Source organism: Bos grunniens, chromosome 25, assembly GCF_055505025.1.
Source record: "Bos grunniens cultivar Pamir isolate PY7600 chromosome 25, Bosgru_T2T1.0, whole genome shotgun sequence".
Taxonomy (NCBI): domain Eukaryota; kingdom Metazoa; phylum Chordata; class Mammalia; order Artiodactyla; family Bovidae; genus Bos; species Bos grunniens.
The window spans coordinates 41,839,331-41,855,381 of NC_141189.1; the positions used below are offsets into that span (position 1 = coordinate 41,839,331).

The 16,051-nt window shown below is 54.3% G+C and overlaps 2 protein-coding genes across 15 annotated transcripts in view; one reads left to right on the plus strand and one right to left on the minus strand.

Moving 5' to 3' along the window:
• The window catches only part of UNKL (unk like zinc finger), a 32,965-nt gene extending 27,058 nt beyond the window's left edge, over positions 1 to 5,907 (plus strand). For all 5 annotated transcript variants that reach the window (XM_086376482.1, XM_086376480.1, XM_086376483.1 and 2 more), the window contains 5 exons: positions 1,032 to 1,124; positions 1,618 to 1,845; positions 2,445 to 2,647; positions 2,777 to 3,034; positions 3,613 to 5,907. In XM_086376482.1, the coding sequence (XP_086232608.1) occupies positions 1,032 to 1,124; positions 1,618 to 1,845; positions 2,445 to 2,647; positions 2,777 to 3,034; positions 3,613 to 3,765 (935 nt within the window). In that variant the 3' untranslated portion in view covers positions 3,766 to 5,907. The remainder of the gene's footprint in view (positions 1 to 1,031; positions 1,125 to 1,617; positions 1,846 to 2,444; positions 2,648 to 2,776; positions 3,035 to 3,612) is intronic.
• Positions 5,108 to 16,040, minus strand: GNPTG (N-acetylglucosamine-1-phosphate transferase subunit gamma). 10 transcript variants are annotated; one of them, XM_086376493.1, is made up of 12 exons: positions 15,964 to 16,040; positions 15,809 to 15,866; positions 15,663 to 15,730; positions 14,045 to 14,159; positions 7,236 to 7,405; positions 7,061 to 7,144; positions 6,897 to 6,990; positions 6,711 to 6,825; positions 6,552 to 6,634; positions 6,347 to 6,478; positions 6,191 to 6,272; positions 5,108 to 6,094 (listed from the first exon to the last, which is right to left on the minus strand). In XM_086376493.1, exons 7-12 carry the CDS (start codon positions 6,945 to 6,947, stop codon positions 5,997 to 5,999), a joined length of 561 nt encoding a protein of 186 aa, XP_086232619.1. In that variant the 5' UTR covers positions 6,948 to 6,990; positions 7,061 to 7,144; positions 7,236 to 7,405; positions 14,045 to 14,159; positions 15,663 to 15,730; positions 15,809 to 15,866; positions 15,964 to 16,040; the 3' UTR covers positions 5,108 to 5,996. The 10 variants fall into 10 exon arrangements, 8 of the variants coding, with proteins under 8 accessions (XP_086232619.1, XP_086232618.1, XP_086232613.1 ...); XM_086376492.1 differs by lacking the exon at positions 14,045 to 14,159 and having other exon boundaries at positions 7,236 to 7,262; XM_086376487.1 differs by lacking the exon at positions 14,045 to 14,159 and having other exon boundaries at positions 7,208 to 7,262.
• Positions 16,041 to 16,051: the final 11 nt, after the last annotated feature.

Genomic DNA, 16,051 nt, shown 5'->3' on the forward strand with positions numbered 1-16,051 from the left:
GCTGGGGAGGCCAGAGCATCCGCAGACTGAGGACCACTGAGGATTCCCCGCTGGGAAGGCAGGAGGGTGGGCCCCAGGAGCCTGGGCGGAAGCGCAGCTCTCTGCTGCTTGTCGGTTGCCATCCAGGAATTCTGCCACTTGGCACCGGGCAGCTGGGAGCGGAGGCGGGAGGCTGACCCAGAGCAGGCAGGCCTGACGAGGGTCCCATTGTCCACTCCGGGCTGGAGTCTGGGGCCTCTTGAAATGGGCCTCGGTGTGTCCACCAGGCATCAGGGGCACTGTGGGGCCCTGTGGCCAGCAGGGGGCATAGGACGGAGCCATGCCAGAGAGGCCCCAGCCTCCTGGAGGGGGTGCTCTGGAGTGGACCCCAGCAGGGCTGGGGGCAGAAGGGATCTGGGGTGGCAGCGCTCCCATGTGCTGGGCCCTCAGCATCACCACGTCTCCCCAGACCTGGCTGTGGCTTGTGCTGGGTGGCTGCTCAGGCCCTGGGTCTGTCCCTGAAGCTCCTGCTCTCCTGGACCCTGGTCCCCAGGCCACACTTCCCCCAAGTTGCCCCCATGGGGCCACGGGAACTTGGGGGGTTGGCGGACCTGACCTTGGCCGTCCTGAGACAGCGTCCCACTCTGTGCCAGGGCCTGGAGGGCGTGTCAGGTGGGGACAGTGGGGGCTACGGCCCTTTCCCCTGTCCCTATGACAGGCCTGGGGGGGTGCACAGGGGTCCCCAGCAGAACAGGAGGGAAACAACCCTGCCCACTTGCGGGACCTGGTTTGGGCCCTGGGGTGGAGGTCAGTGCAGGTCCCCCCCGCGTTGTCCGTGAGCCCCTTTCTCCCCATGGACGTCGCCCTCCTCAGATTTTCTTTACTAGGCAGGCATGTGATCCGGTCAGATTTTACCAAATGATCAGAAGCTCAGTCGGCGAGATGAGGGCTGTGTTGCCATGGCTATAGGAGGGGTGGACCCCGAGCCCAGGTGGGTCCCCCCGCCACAGGAGCCTGGATCCCCCCTCGGTGACACTAGATCTGTCCTGCAGGATCCACCTTAGACCTTCACCTTGGTGACATCAGCCTTGTGCCCCCGGATAAGGACCTGGAGGAACACGACGGCCGTGACCTGGGACCCACAGGTAGCACCTAAGCCGATGCCTTCCAGGACCGCCCCCTGTGCCTCTGGGGTGGGAGGGGTCCTGTCTGCCTCCCTGCACCCCCCACCCCAAAGTCCCTACAGAGTCGGGGGCAGGCCTTTGTGGCCATTTCGAGGAGACGAGTAACCACAACATTGGTATGAAGACAAATAGGTTCACAGTTCACATCAGATACTGAATCGTTTTCTTCAATGTAAAAGTTCATCTTTTTTTTTTAATTTCTCTGATCTTAAAAAAAACCACTTCTGGGGCCTAAAACATTCTGGGACCACTGTGCCTGTGGACAGGTCACCCAGGCGGGCCTAGAGAGCATCTGAGGGGTGAGACGTGTGGCCTTCTCACCTGGGTGGGAGTCCCCCAGCTTGGGCAGTGCCGGGAGATTCCAGGGCAGAGGGTCTCCTGTTGTGTGTCTGGTCCCTGGGGCTGCAGCAACCGCCTCCCACTAACCTGACACCACTCCCCCAACTCCGTGCAGGTCAGAGGTCGCTGGGGGGCTCTGCCCCTGTGGCCATCCCGGGCTGCCTGCCGCGTTCCCCATCCCTGCACTCTTCCTCATCCCTGTCCGCCTCCCCGCTCGGCTCCTTCTCCCAGTCCTTGCCGGGCCCACTCATCTCCTCGGCCATGACGCCCCCCCAGCAGCCGCCGCCCCTCAAGTCGGAGCCCAGAGCACTGGGCCCCTCAGTCTCGTCCTACAACTCCTTCGGTGAGTGGCCTCGTGGGGCCCCAGGGTGGGGGGAGCCACAGTGCAGTCCATCATGTCCTGTTGCCGCTGCTCGGCTGCACGTGCCCTGGGGACAGGGCCTGGGGTTCGCACCTGGACCTCTGGGGGGATCAGCGTGCCTGGGACCCCATGCCGCCCTAGGACGCCACTCTGGTGGGACCCGCCTCGCGTCGCAGGCTGCCAGGCGCACGAAGTCAGCAGAGGCCAAGCACAGAAGCAGATGGATTTGCAGAATCCATCTGCAAATGGAAACTTGTGATCTGTTTTAAAAGAAACAATGTTTTTATTGTTATTTTTAAAGAAACCATGTTTTTAAATGCTTGTTTTACTCTCTGATGTCACATACGTCAATAGATGTCACTCAGGTAACCAGAAACCCTGTGGGGTCCTCCAGGTCCTAAGTGTGGACAGGGTTCTGGGACCAGGGTCTGAGCTCCGCGGCCCCCACGACACAGCTCTTGGGGCGAGTGATGGCGCAGGCGTCCTTGTCGGGGGGCAGGGCTGGGGTCCCCAGAGCTGGCTGGGGGGATGCCCAAGAGGCCCAAGCTCGAGCAGGCTGACGCCAGCTCCTCCACACTCAGGCTTGAACGGCGTCCCCGGCAGCATCTGGGACTTCGTCTCTGGCAGCTTCTCTCCCAGCCCGTCCCCAATCCTGAACGCCGGCCCCGCGGCCTCCTCAGGCGTGAGTCCCAGCAGCGCCGAGCTGGCCCGGGTCCGGAGGCAGCTGGATGAGGCCAAGAGGAAGATCCGGCAGTGGGAGGAGTCCTGGCAGCAGGTGAAGCAGGTGAGCTGGGGGGGCCACGGTGCGGGCGGGCGGGGCAGGGGGCGGGGCCCACGGGGCGGGGCGCGGGGCTGAGCAGGGCGTGGGGCGGGGAGCCGGCTCCGCAGGGTCACCTCGGCTCCTGGGTTTCAGGCCTGCGACGCATGGCAGCGGGAGGCCAAGGAGGCTAAGGAGCGGGCGCTTGCGGCCGACAGTGCCCGGCAGCTGGCGCTGCAGAAGAAGGAGGAGGTGGAGGCGCAATTCCGACGGCTGCAGGAGGAGCTGGAGGGCCGGGGCTTGGCCTCCGCGCTCCCCGGGCTGAGCGGCTGCAGCGACATCGGTGCCATCCCCCTGCCCAAGCTGCACTCGCTGCAGAGTCAGCTGCGCTTGGATTTGGAGGCGGTGGACGGGGTGAGTCCAGGCTCGTCCTCAAGGAACCAGCGGGCTGAGCACCGAGGTGGGGCGGGGGGCCCGGTACAGCTTCCGTCCACTCCCCCTTTGCCTCCTCTCAGCCACCGTGCCCCCCTGGACAGGGGCCATGTCACCCGCGTCTTTGGGTCACCCTCCAGGGTCCTTGGTCACCCCCCTGCTGTAGTGCTGAACCTGCTGCCCTTGGCTCAGCAGGAAGACCCTTCCACACCAGGCATTTTGTTAGAGCCCGGGGCGTCTGGGGGCTCCCCGCCCCTGCCTGTCACGCATGTCACTTCCCTGGCCCGGCCTGCACACACTTCATCTCCGAGGGGCCTGTACACGGGCTTTGGCTTTTCTCGCCGGAGGCTGTTCAGGAGCCGGCGTCCATCCTGCCCAGGCCCCTCCACGGGCCGCCTGCCCAGCTCCCCTCCCCTCGCCCTGTGGTGGCGCAGGCTCTGGGAGCCCAGCCCCACCCCGGAGGTTTGTGGTGGATCCTCCCGCCCCCTCCTGGCTCCTGGGTGGCCGCAGGAGGGCAGCCTAATGCCCCAGCCTAATGGTGCTTCACGCCTGGCCCGCAGGTCATCTTCCAGCTGCGGGCGAAACAGTGCGTGGTGTGCCGGGAGCGTGCCGGCGCCGTCCTGCGGCCCTGCCAGCACCGCGTGCTCTGCGAGCCCTGCGCAGCCAGCGCCCCCGAGTGCGCCTACTGCGCGGGCCAGCCCCTGCCCTGGTGACGGCTGCCTCGTCCGCTTCCTGGTGCCACCGACGTCGGGACCCCAGCCCCGCACGGCCCACCCATGGCCTCAGACTCTTCCTCGCTGACCCTGGTGCCCCACGGGGCGTGAAGGCAGGGTGACCCATTGGGGTCTGTGGTCCTGACGCCACTGTGACTGGATCCTGGGAGCTCGAGTCCCGAGAAGCACTTTGTAGATGGAAGAGTTTAGGCAGAGGTTCCAAGTTGCTCTGAGCTGCTTTGAGGTTCGTGTTTTTAATATGCGGTAATATGAAGCTTTACACGTGTACTGTGAACAGAGCACTTCCTCTTGGTCTCTCAGCCCGTATCACGGCAGCCATGCTAGTTCCTGTCTGAGATTAGTACTTAAGAAGTGAGCATTTATCTAGTAGTGAGAGATACCTAGGATTTTTACAGTTTTCAAATTAAGTGCAAACCAATAGTATTTATAGCAGAGTGATTATTGAGAGACATATACATGTAGATGAAATTTTATGACGGGAACTCACTTCCTGAAAGTGTGCACAGTAACTGCAGCGTCAGTGACAGCCCTGTGGCCACAGGCCCCGCTCAAGTGCCTATGCCTTGGAGAGCCGGGGATGGCGCGTTCCTCCTCTCTGGACCCGGCCAGCGTGCGAGGCAGCAGGGCAGCAGGGAGGGCCCTGGATGCTCCCCTCCCCCAAGCTCACAGTGGGCTTCCTGGCTGGAGCCTCGCCCACCCGCGTGGGAGACACTGTCGCCAGGTCTGTCGTCCAGGTGTTGTGGTCACGTGACCACAAGGTGGTGGAGGACCTGGCCACCGTGAGGGCGGTGCAGGGCCAGGGTGCAGCAGGGCTGCTGGGAACAGGTCAGATCTCAGTGCTGGCTTCGGTCTCTCCTGTCTGCATTGGGTCACTTTTCCGAGGAATCCGGGAGGAAGTAAAAGCTGTCTGTAGTTGGCTGAGACCTTACTTGCAGACGTAGATAGGGCAAGGATCTCCCTGGAGTCTGCTGCAGGCACGGAGCGGGGACTGGGCCCTGGCCCAGAAGGGACTAGCTGTCCCTGCCCGCCTGCCCAGGGCTGTGCCAAAGACTTTATATAGCATTTTTTTAAAGTGCAAAGTGACTAGGTAAAAATTTTTATCAGTGACCAAATTAGAATGTATTTACTATAGTGAGAGGTTGAAAACCTTTTTTTAATGACACACTGATGGGAAAGCTGTCATTCAAAGGTGGGTCCATGGCTCCATGCAGCTCGCCCGCTGCTAACGGTAACTCTGACTCAGTTGTGGTGAACCTTTGTTTCTAATTATAGTGATGATTTATTAGCTCTTAGAAATTACGTATATTTTGTGCTACTGTAATCACTGTTTAAAGTTCTTTATTTTTATTAATATTTATGCACTTGTTTCCCACAGCAGGCCTTTGGCCTTCTAGGCAAACGGGACAATGTCTGTAATCGACATCTAGCCTAGACATTTTCAAATTATAAACAGGAACAATTAAGCTTTAGGTGTATTTATAAGCTACTCCGGTCAGTACTCTCTGTGGGGTTCCGGAAACTGGAGGCGCACCCCCCAGGTACTTGCTGGCTCTGACGACAGGTGTGGTGGCAAGACCAAAGAACCACCGGGGTGGGGCTCCTGGGCTGCCCCCCAGCGGCCGGGTGGCCCTGGCCTTCTGAGGGGCTGAGCGGGCCTCCCAGGCTGGGCCGGGCCGGGCTCAGGGTGTCACCGCCCCGCACTCGGGTGACAAAAGGGGGTGCTGGGCGTAGCAGCTGAAGCTACACGGTGCTCGGCGAGGCCACGGCTCTTGCTGCCGAGTGTCAGCTCCTGCGTGCTCGGTGTTAGCGGTGACACTCCATCATCCCACCGTCTGTCGCTGTGGGCAGAAGACCTCGACTCCTTGTGGACGCTTCATACAAATTAATTTATGGAAGCCCCAATCTGTATGTTCGAGTGTTTAGATGAGAATGTTATTGGGATGGAGTTTTCTTAACCCAGAAGGTAGTATTTATAATGCATAATCATTTACTCGTAGTGAATTGTTTAAAGTTGTTAACACTTGTTTAAATTTTTTTACACTATAGCATTTATGCAATGGTTTACAGAATTCATGGAATTATTTTTATCAGTATGGAAATTAATTAAAACTCTGATCTTTATTTTGTCTGCATCTTTGAGGACAACCCCGAGGGCCTGCTGGCTCAGAAGGAGAGAAAGGTCCTTAGGCCGAAGCCCACAGTCCTGAGGGTCACAGGGTGTCCCCACGCAGTCCAGGGTCGCCTCGCAGGGGCTCTGCCATCCCGGCCGTGGGCACCTGGGGGCCCCAGTGCTCAGAGCTGGGGGTTTCTGCCGAAACACCAGACAGTGGGAGTCAGGACCCGACCGGCAGGCATAAAGCCCGGGTGGGCTTGGCCCCCTCACCCCGCACCGGGCACCACAGACCTGTGGGCTTCCCGTAGGGGACGCCGTGCTGGGTCAGCACGCCTTGCAGTCTCTTTATCTCCTGGGACAGGGCCTTATGTGCCTAGACCGGGAGTGGAGAAGAGTGGTCAGGCCCTTGGTGGGAGGCCGTCCTTGGCCAGGGGGCCGTGTCTGTACCTCCTGGCAGCTCTCCAGCGTCTCAAACCGCAGGCCCTTGGTGCCTCCTTCCTGCTGCGCCGCTTCATTTGGTTCTGATGTCTTCAGATAACCAGCATCTTCAAAAATTGCCCTGAGCGACTTCTCGTAGCCCTGCAGGTGGAGGATGAGGAGGGAGCGCCCATTGGGCTGCCCGGCCCCCATGTGGGGCCTGCCCATGGCTCACCTGGGCCGTGATCAGCTCGTCCACCCGGTCCTGCTCCAGCTGGTCCCACCGCTGCTGCAGGGCCGCAGGCAGGGTCGGATACACTGAGGGTCCAATAGAAACTGGCTGAGCTGAGCCCCTCTGCCCCTCAACGCCCCCGCCGCCCGCCCGGGCACCCACCTAACAAGGAGTGGGGGTGGCAGACGAGGGGCGTCTCGAAGGTCAGCGCGTAGACACAGGTGCTTGGCTCAGACACGTGGGCCAGCCGGTTGCTTTTGCCACAGGTGAGCTCCACCTGGGGGGACCTCAGTGAGCAAGTGGGGGAAGCAGGCACCCCCCCGCCCCGCCCCCACCTCCACCGCCCACCTTGCTCTGCCGGCTTCGTGACTGGCATGCATCGCCATCCCGCATCCACATGCCCCTGAAGGTGTTGTTGGTGATCTCCCACTCATGCCAGATGCTGCGGAGGGGCAGAGAGTGAGGCGGGGTCGGGCACGCTGCCCCCGGGGCCTCGGCCGCACCCCGCTCACCCGAGGATCCCGCTGTAGGCGTTCCAGCGGAAGGTCTGCTCGTGCTGCGTCACGTTGTGGAACGGGCAGAGCTCGTACTTGTACCTGCGGGCACGGTGCCGTCAGCGGGGCCCCGGCCCCCAGCCACCCTGCCCTGCCCTCACTCACGTGGACTCCACCAGGCTGAAGCACTTGCCAGAGAGTCTGGAGAGGTGCGCGGGGCCTGCGGGGAGAGCGTAGCCTGCTGAGCGTGGTGTCCTGAGCAGGCGCAGAGCCCAAAGTCAGGGCCCTTTGGGAGGGCGAGTGCCGGAAACGTGACAGCCAGGCGGAGGGCGTGAGCGACCTCACATAGCGCCGGCTCACACCCTGTGAAAACACCGCCAAGCGTTCCAGAGAAGGCTTACCTGCAGCCAGGTGAGCCCCTTGCAGTGAAGCCCCCGCCCTAGCGGGGCCTTGAGGAGCAGCCTGGCTGAGGCCTGCCAGGAGCCCAGCCTCTGTTCTGCTCAACTCGGATCCCAGGCAGGAAAGGGGGCTGCTCATGAAGGCTGCGGGTGAGGGGTGATGGTTGGACACACACAGCAGGCCGTCTGGGCCCAGGAGGAGTGCAGGGAGACCCCGGGGGCCTGCACGCGGACGCCCCCAGGCTCTGAACTCTGGGGCCCAGCCTGGTGAAGGGCCCCAGCACCGAGCCAGCCTGCAAGGGACCCGCAGCCTCTCCAAAGGAAAACGCAACAGGACCACCTGGGAGAAGCGCAGACGCTGGACTGACTGAAGACTTCAGTTAAACAAATGCCTAAAATATACTTAAGGGGCTGGAGGGAAACAGGAAGAACCAAAGTGAGTTGGGAAAATGACACGTGGGCAGAGAGGTGAGAACCATGTCGAGAGGAACTAGAAAACCCTGGAGCCGAAAAATACAACTGAACTAATAAACCCACAGAAGGAGTTCAACAGTTCTGAGCAGAGAGAAGAACCAGTGACGAGACAGTGGAGGTAAAGAGGAGGGGCAGAGACGGGATCTGAGGAAATAACTGCCCCAACCCAACAAAACACACGGATGGACAGATCCAGGCGGCTCACTGAACTCCATGTACAACACACTCAGAGACCCCCACCAAGACTGAAAAGAAACAGCAGACACCAAGTCAAAAGTGCCAAGAAGTGACTTGTTACATGAAGGAATCAATGATTATCCACCACTTATCTGCTACACTTGGGAGGCCAGGAAGCAGTGGGGTGGGAGGCAAAACTGTCAACCAAGGAGTCTATCTCCAGGAAACCCTCCTCCAAGAGTTAGGCAAAATCAAGACTCTCCCAGACAAAGGCTGAGCGATTTCATTACCACCAAGCCTGCCTTGGACGGAGCCCCTTATTGCCCCCAGGAAAGGCAAATACACGGGCAAACTCAAAGCAGTGCCATGGTCCTGAGCCGCAAATCTACAGGGTTCAAAAGACAAGAAGCATGGATGTAGCTACAGATTCATGCTTGAAGGGTCACTTTCTAAAGTCCACCACAAAGTTGGGGAGGGACAGAGTTGTGCAGGAGAAGTCTTTCAAGTCACACCAACTTCAATCATGTACAAGTTAGACTTGAGTTACATGATCGTATGTAATCCCCTGGCGACTGGAGAGGAAATGGCTACATAGAATGCACACAAAAGGAGGTAAGAAGGATGTCAGAACAGGTCGCTTAGGAAAAGGTCAACAAAAGGAATGGAGGGAACGAGCAACAAAAAACAACTATACAACAAATTTTGCTGTTTTGTCTTCTCCAAATCCTTCCTTATCAGTGATTAAACGTAGACAGATTAAACTCTCCCATTCAGAAGGCACAGATTGGCTAAACGGGTAAAGAAATGTGACCCAACTGTGCATACTCTTATCTATAAGAGACACACTGAAGCTCGAGGGCACAAGCAGGCTGCAAGTGAGAGGATGGAAAAAGACGCAAGTAGAGCGAGCGGGGACGGCCACGCCGACACCTGACGAGACAGACTGCCAGTCAGCGCTCTTCAGGGAGGTAAGGGGGGTGTTACACATGAGGGTCCCCTCACCAAGGTCGTGACAGTTACAAGCACACGGCACCAAACATCAGAGCGTTGGCAATGACGCCAAAGGCAACGGTACCAAAAGGAAAACTAGAAATGTGGGGCGCTCCCATAGCAACAGCAAAGCCCCAAACAACCCAATTAAAGGATGGACCACGGGGACTTCCTTGGTCCAAGTGGCTTAGAAAAGTGGCTAAGACTCTGATGCAGAGGGCCTGGGTTCTATCCCTGGTCAGGGAGCTAGATCCCACATGCCCCAACTAAGACCCAGCACAGCCAAATATATCAGAAAAAAAAGTTTTTTTAAGATGGACCAAGGATTACTAGACATTTTCCTGAAGTGAAAAATAAATACAAATCAAATCCACAATGAGATATCACTTCATCTACATTAGTATGGCCATTATTAAACAAACACAGAACAAATGCTGGTTAGGATACAGAGAAACCAGAACCTCTGCACACTGCTACAGCTGGTGGGAATGTAAAATGCACAAGCCGCTGCTGAAAAGTCTGGTGGTTCCTCATAAAGCTTAAACATACGGGGTTGGCCAAAAAGGTTCATCTCAGATTTTTCTCTAAAGATTTTTCAGAAAAACCCAAACGAACCTTTGGCCAACCCAACAGAATCACATGATACAGCAAACTGACTCCTGGGTATGTGAGCTGAAAGCAGGGACTCAAACGTGGACCATGTTCACAGCAGCCTTATTCACAGTAACTGAAAGGTAAAAACCCAAGTGTGCACGGCAGATGAATAGACAGAATGCAGTGCGCATGGGCAATGGAATACTATTCAGCCTTAAAAAGGCAGGCAGTCTTGCCACAGGCCACAAAGATATCACAGACAGGATTTTTCTCCTACACAGACAGGATTTTAAAGCAGCTATATTGCAACCATGTTCCAGGGTGTTAAGGAAAACAAGGTGCATAAATGGAATCTCAGCAGAGAAATAAAAATTAGAAAGAGATGTGAAACTCTAAAAATAATCTTTTAAAAAGTCAGAAATAATTAGCCCGGAGATCCCTAAAATACACGTATTCATCATGCTCAAGGGAAGCTTATTCCAAGAACACAGTGTTGGCTCAATATTCAAAAGCCAAAGATCCCCACCCTATCAGTTCAGTCCCTCAGTCGTGTCCGACTCTTTTTCGACCCATGGACTACAGCACACCAGGCCTCCCTGTCCAACACCAACTCCCGGAGCTTGCTCAAACTCATGCCCATCGAGTTGGTGATGCCATCCAACCACCTCATCCTCTGTCGTCCCCTTCTCCTCCTGCCCTCCATCTTTCCCAGCATCAGGGTCTTTTCCAATGAGTCAGTTCTTTGCATCAGGTGGCCAAAGTATTGGAGTTTCAGCTTGAACATCAGTCCTTCCAATGAATATTCACGACTGACTTCCTTTAGGATGTAATGGTTCGATCTCCTTGCAGTGCAAGGGACTCTCAAGAGTCTTCTCCAACACCACAGTTCAAAAGCATCAATTCTTTGGCACTCAGCTTTCTTTATAGTCCAACTCTCACATCCATACCTGACTATGGGAAAAACCATAGCTTTGACTTTGCTGGCAAAGTAATGTCTCTGCTTTTTAATAATGCTGTCTAGGTTGGCCGTAGCTTTTCTTCCAAGGAGCAAGCATCTTTTAATTTTATGGCTACAGTCACCATCTGCAGTGATTTTGGAGCCCCTCAAAACATAAAGTCTCTCACTGTTTCCACTGTTTCCCATCTATTTGCCATGAAGTGATGGGACCAGATGCCATGATCTTAGTTTTCTGAATTTTGAGTTTTAAGCCCACTTCATCACTCTCCTCTTTCATTTTCATCAAGAGGCTCTTTAATTCTTCTTTGCTTTCTGCCATAAGGGTGGTATCATCTGCATATCTGAGGTTATTGATATTTCTCCTGGCAATCTTGATTCCAGCTTGTGCGTCATCCAGCCCAGCATTTCTCACGATGTACTCTGCATAGAAGTTAAATAAGCAAGGTGACAATATACAGCCTTGACGTGTTCCTTTCCCGATCTGGAACCAGTCTGTTGTTCCATGTCCAATTCTAACTGTTGCTTCTTGACCTGCATACATATTTCTCAGGAGGCAGATCAGGTGATCTGGTATTCCCATCTCTTGAAGAACTTTCCACAGTTTGTTGTGATCCACATAGTCAAAGGCTTTGGCATAGTCAATAAAGCAGAAGTAGATGTTTTTCTGGAACTCTCTTGCCTTCTTGATGATCCAACAGATATTGGCAATTTGATCTCGGGTTCCTCTGCCTTTTCTAAAACCAGCTTGAACATCTGGAAATTCACCATCCACGTACTGTTGAAGCCTGGCTTGGAGATTTTGGGGTATTACTTTACTAGCATGTGAGATGAGTGCAATTGTGTGGTAGTTTGAGCATTCTTTGGCATTGCCTTTCTTTGGGATTGGAATGAAAACTGACCCTTTCCAGTCCTGTGGCCACTGCTGAGTTTTCCAAATTTGCTGGCATATTGAGTGCAGCACTTTCACAGCATCATCTTTCAGGATTTGAAAGAGCTCAACTGGAATTCTATCACCTCCACTAGCTTTGTTCGTAGTGATGCTTCCTAAGTCCCACTTGACTTCACATTCCAGGATGTCTGGCTCTAGGTGAGTGATCACACCATCGTGGTTATCTGGGTCATGAAGATCTTTTTTGTACAGTTCTTCTGTGTATTCTTGCCATCTCATTCTTAATATCTTCTGCTTCTGTTAGGTCCATACCATTTCTGTCCTTTACTGTGTCCATCTTTGGATAAAATGTTCCCTTGGTCTGATTTTCTTGAAAAGATTTCTAGTCTTTCTCATTCTATTGTTTTTCTCTATTTTTTTTTGCATTGATCACTGAGAAAAGCTTTCTTATCTCTCCCTGCTATTCTTTGGAACTCTGCATTCAAATAGGTATATTTTTCCTTTTTTCTTTTGTCTTTTAGCTTCTCCTCTTTTCTCAGCTATTTGTAAGGCCTCCTCAGACAACCATTTTGCCTTTTTGCAATTCTTTTTCTTGGGGATGGTCTTGATCACTGTCTCCTGTCCAATGTCACGAACCTCCGTCCATAGTTCTTCAGGCACTCACTCTATCATCTATTTCTCACTTCCACTGTATAATCCTAAGGCATTTGATTTAGGTCATACCTGAATGGTCTACTGGTTTTCTCTACTTTCTTCAATTTAAGTCTAAATTTTGCAATAAGGAGTTCATGATCTGAGCCACAGTCAGCTCCTGGTCGTCTTTTTGCTGACTATATAGAGCTTCTCGCCTACCCTAGAAACAGCTTGAAAAAGAAAACTCAGGACCACCTTGATAGGTTTAGAAAAAACCTTTGACAAAACCCAACAGCTATTCATGGTAAAAACTCAGCAACCAGGAACAGCCTGGAAGGTCCTCTCCCTGAGAAAGGGCTATACATGGGAGCTTCAGGTGAGAGACAGAGGCCAGGTGGGGGACACCTCTCCCCACTGCTCTTGAGAAACCCAGAGGACCGGCCAGCACGCAGGCACACAGCTGGACTCCAGCTACTACACGAACAAACGTTAACCACGGGAATCCAATGGACACAGTCCAGAATGTGGGAAACACTCGACCCAATTTCCTTAGTAGATAAATCGCAAGGAGCCGGAGGGAGGGATCTATAGAGTCGAGGAAACTGGAGCACACGTGGGCGTGTGTCAAGTGCACGACACACGGCCCTTCCCTACTGACTCAAACCACCGGCCTGTTAGAGAGCATAAGACTATTGGAGACATCTCACACAATGAGGGCATTTTACCGACTGATACTGTTGCTGTGTCCTTCAATACATGCACACCAAAATATTACAAATAAATTAAGTTGAGAGAAATTAGTTTCAAAGTAACCAGAATGGCAAAGAGAAAGCTAGGTGAGGGTGCCTGGTGCTTCACACACCCTTCTTCCACTTTCACACATGCTTGAAATTGTCTAGAACTATTTTTTTTCTAAGTCAAGGAAAAATCAAAAGTAAAAATGTGTAGAGTAAGCACTAAAACTGAGCACAAGCAGAAACACAGCAACCCAACTGCAAATCAAACTGATGACAAAAAAAAGAATGACCTCGTGAAGGGTGGACCACAGTGCCCCGCTGCCCAACTCTGGCTGGACACACTCCAAAATAAATTGCAAGTCTCAAACCTTGCTCACTTGTCTCATAGTCAGTGAGACGGCTGGCCCAGCACGTAATTAACCAGACGCATACATTCCCCTTGACTGATTCCCGGAGCGAGGGTCGGGGTGAGTGTGGGACCCGGGATAGCTGTACAAGGCATTCTGTGTGTGTGTGTGTGTGTGTGTGTGTGTGTGTGTGCGCGCGCGCTAGTCACTCAGTTGTGTTCAACTCTTTGTAACCCCACAGACTGTAGTCTGCAAGGCTCCTCTCTCCATGGAATTCTCCAGGCAAGAATACTAGAGTGGGTTGCTATTCCTTTCTCTCGGCATCTTCCCGACCCAGAGATCAAACCCTGGTCTCAAACGAGAAGAAGGTAAAGCAAGCACAGCAGAACATCAGCTCTTGCACTGAGTCGGAGTGTATGCTGCTGTTCACAGCCCCATTCCTCAGTTTTTCTATTCAATATTTTCACAGTAAAAAGCTAAAGTCTGTCTAGAGTGAAAGCTCACAGCTGTATCCTCCGTCTCTTATCTCGGCGCCCCACCCCCACCCCATGGCCAATCCTTCCAGGCCTGGCATCCGTGCTCAAGGCCTGTATGTGGCCACTCCTTTTGCTGGACTCTTCTCCCCCAGATAGTCACAGCCCTAACTCCCACTGCCCTTCAGTTTCTGACCGAAATTTCACTTCTCAGTCTTTTCCTGAACTAGCCCCCCATTTAAAATGGCAATCCCCAGAACAACCCCGCACGCACACTCTTCTCTGCCTTCCGTACCTACAGAGCACTTTTCACCAGTCTACATTTTACCTACTTTTTTTTGTCAGCCTACTCCCCTGCCAATTAAGACTGTCAACTCCATGAGGACATTGTATGTTTTCTTCATTTCTGCATCCACAGCATAGACCCTAACACATGGTAGCATTCAACTGAAAAAAAAAAAAAAAAATTGGAGGGACTTCCTTAGTGGTTCAGTGACTAAGACTCTGCACTCCCAACACAGAGGACCTGGGTTCAATTCCTGGTCAGAGAACTCGACCCACATACCCCAGTGAAGATCAAAGATCCCAAGTGCCTCAACTAAGACCTGCTGCAGCCAAATAAATATTTGTTTTAAAAAAAGATCTTGGATTTTTTTTCTTTTTAATTGGTGGGCTTCCCAGATGGCTCATTGGTAAAGAATCTGCCTGCAATTCAGGAGACATGGGTTCAGTCCCTGGGTCGGGAAGATCCCTTGGAGGAGGGCATGGCAACCCACTCCAGTATTCTTGCCTGTAGAATCCCATGGACAGAGGAGCCTGGTGGGCTGCAGTCCACGTTGTCGCAAAGAGTCAGACATGACTGAGCGCTGTGCAGCTTGCAGGTCTTAGTTCCTGCGTCAGGGATTGAATTCAATGCCCTTTGCAGTGAAAGCACCAAGTCCTAACCACCAGAGAAAAAATTCCCTTGGATTTTTTGTTTGTTTATATTTAATACCCATTTAACAACATAGCAATTCCACTCCTGAGATTCTGCTGCAGGAAACCACTCCAATAGATGTAGAAACAGGGACCCCTAGAAGGGATATTCTTCTCAACAATGCTTTTAGTGACCGAAACCAATAAACAACACCTTGCTGGACAATGAAAGAACACAGAGCATCCTATGGAATGCTAGGCACCAAGTGAGAAGAGCGAAGACCCACAGTGAGCAACAACAGCAAATAAGCAAACCTGCATAGTGGAAGTTGCTCAGTGGTGTCCGACTTTTTGTGATCCCATGGACTAAACAGTCCATGGAATTCTCCAGGCCAGAATACTGGAGTGGGTAGCAGTTTCCTTCGCCAGGTAATCTTCCCAACCCAGGGATCGAACCCAGGTCTCCCTCATTGCAGACAGATTCTTTACCAGCTGAGCCACCAGGGAAGCCCAAGAACACTATAGAGTGGTTAGCCTATCCCTTCTCCAGCGGATCTTCCCGACCCGGGAATCGAACCGGGGTCTCCTGCATTGCAGGCGGATTCTTTACCAGCTGAGCTACCAAAGAATCCCGTTTTGAGCAGTAAAATGGTACTACTCAAAACAAGAAAGCAAAGGTCACACACAAAAAACCTACTACACGTTTTTTACGTGTAAGCTTATGCATGTAAACGCACTAAAAAGCGTTTAAGAAAACAGACACCAAACCTGATGACAGAGATCACCTCTAGGAAAACAAACTAAGGACTAAGTCCCTAACCAGTGAACCCGGCACAGGCACGCTCTGGAAGGTTAGCGTGCACTTAGAAGGCTGACAAAGGACAGCATGAGCCTCCAGGTCCTAACTTCCAAGGCCCCTCTCCCTCCCTGGCGCCGGCTCCCGAGAGCTGACGCGGCCCACCGGTGCTGAAGCTGGGCCGGTTCCCTGCTCGCCCCGGGTCCCCGGCACGTCAGCGGTCAGGGCCCCGCACTCACCAGACACGGGTGAAGGGTCCCTCTTGGGCTGGAGGCGACTGGTCTGAGGCAGGAACGGGTTGTTGAGCCTGCGAGACGCGGCAGGGTCAGGGAGAAGCAGGCCCGGGCCGCGGCGCCGCACCCCGACTCCCCGCGCAGCCACTCACCCGAAAGTGTTGGGCTCCTCCACCACCTTCATCTTGGCGGCGCCTCCGGGCGCGGGCCCTGCGGGGAACGAGCAGTGAGGAGGCGGGCAGCGCGGGCGGGGCCGCGGAGACCAGAGCGGGTGCTCCGGGACGGAGGCGCCGGGCCGGTCACTCACCGCGGGCCGCGAACCCGAGCAGCACCGCCAAGCCCGCCAGCCTAGCCGCCATCGCGCCGCCGCCGCCGCCGCCGCGCGGTCACGTGGG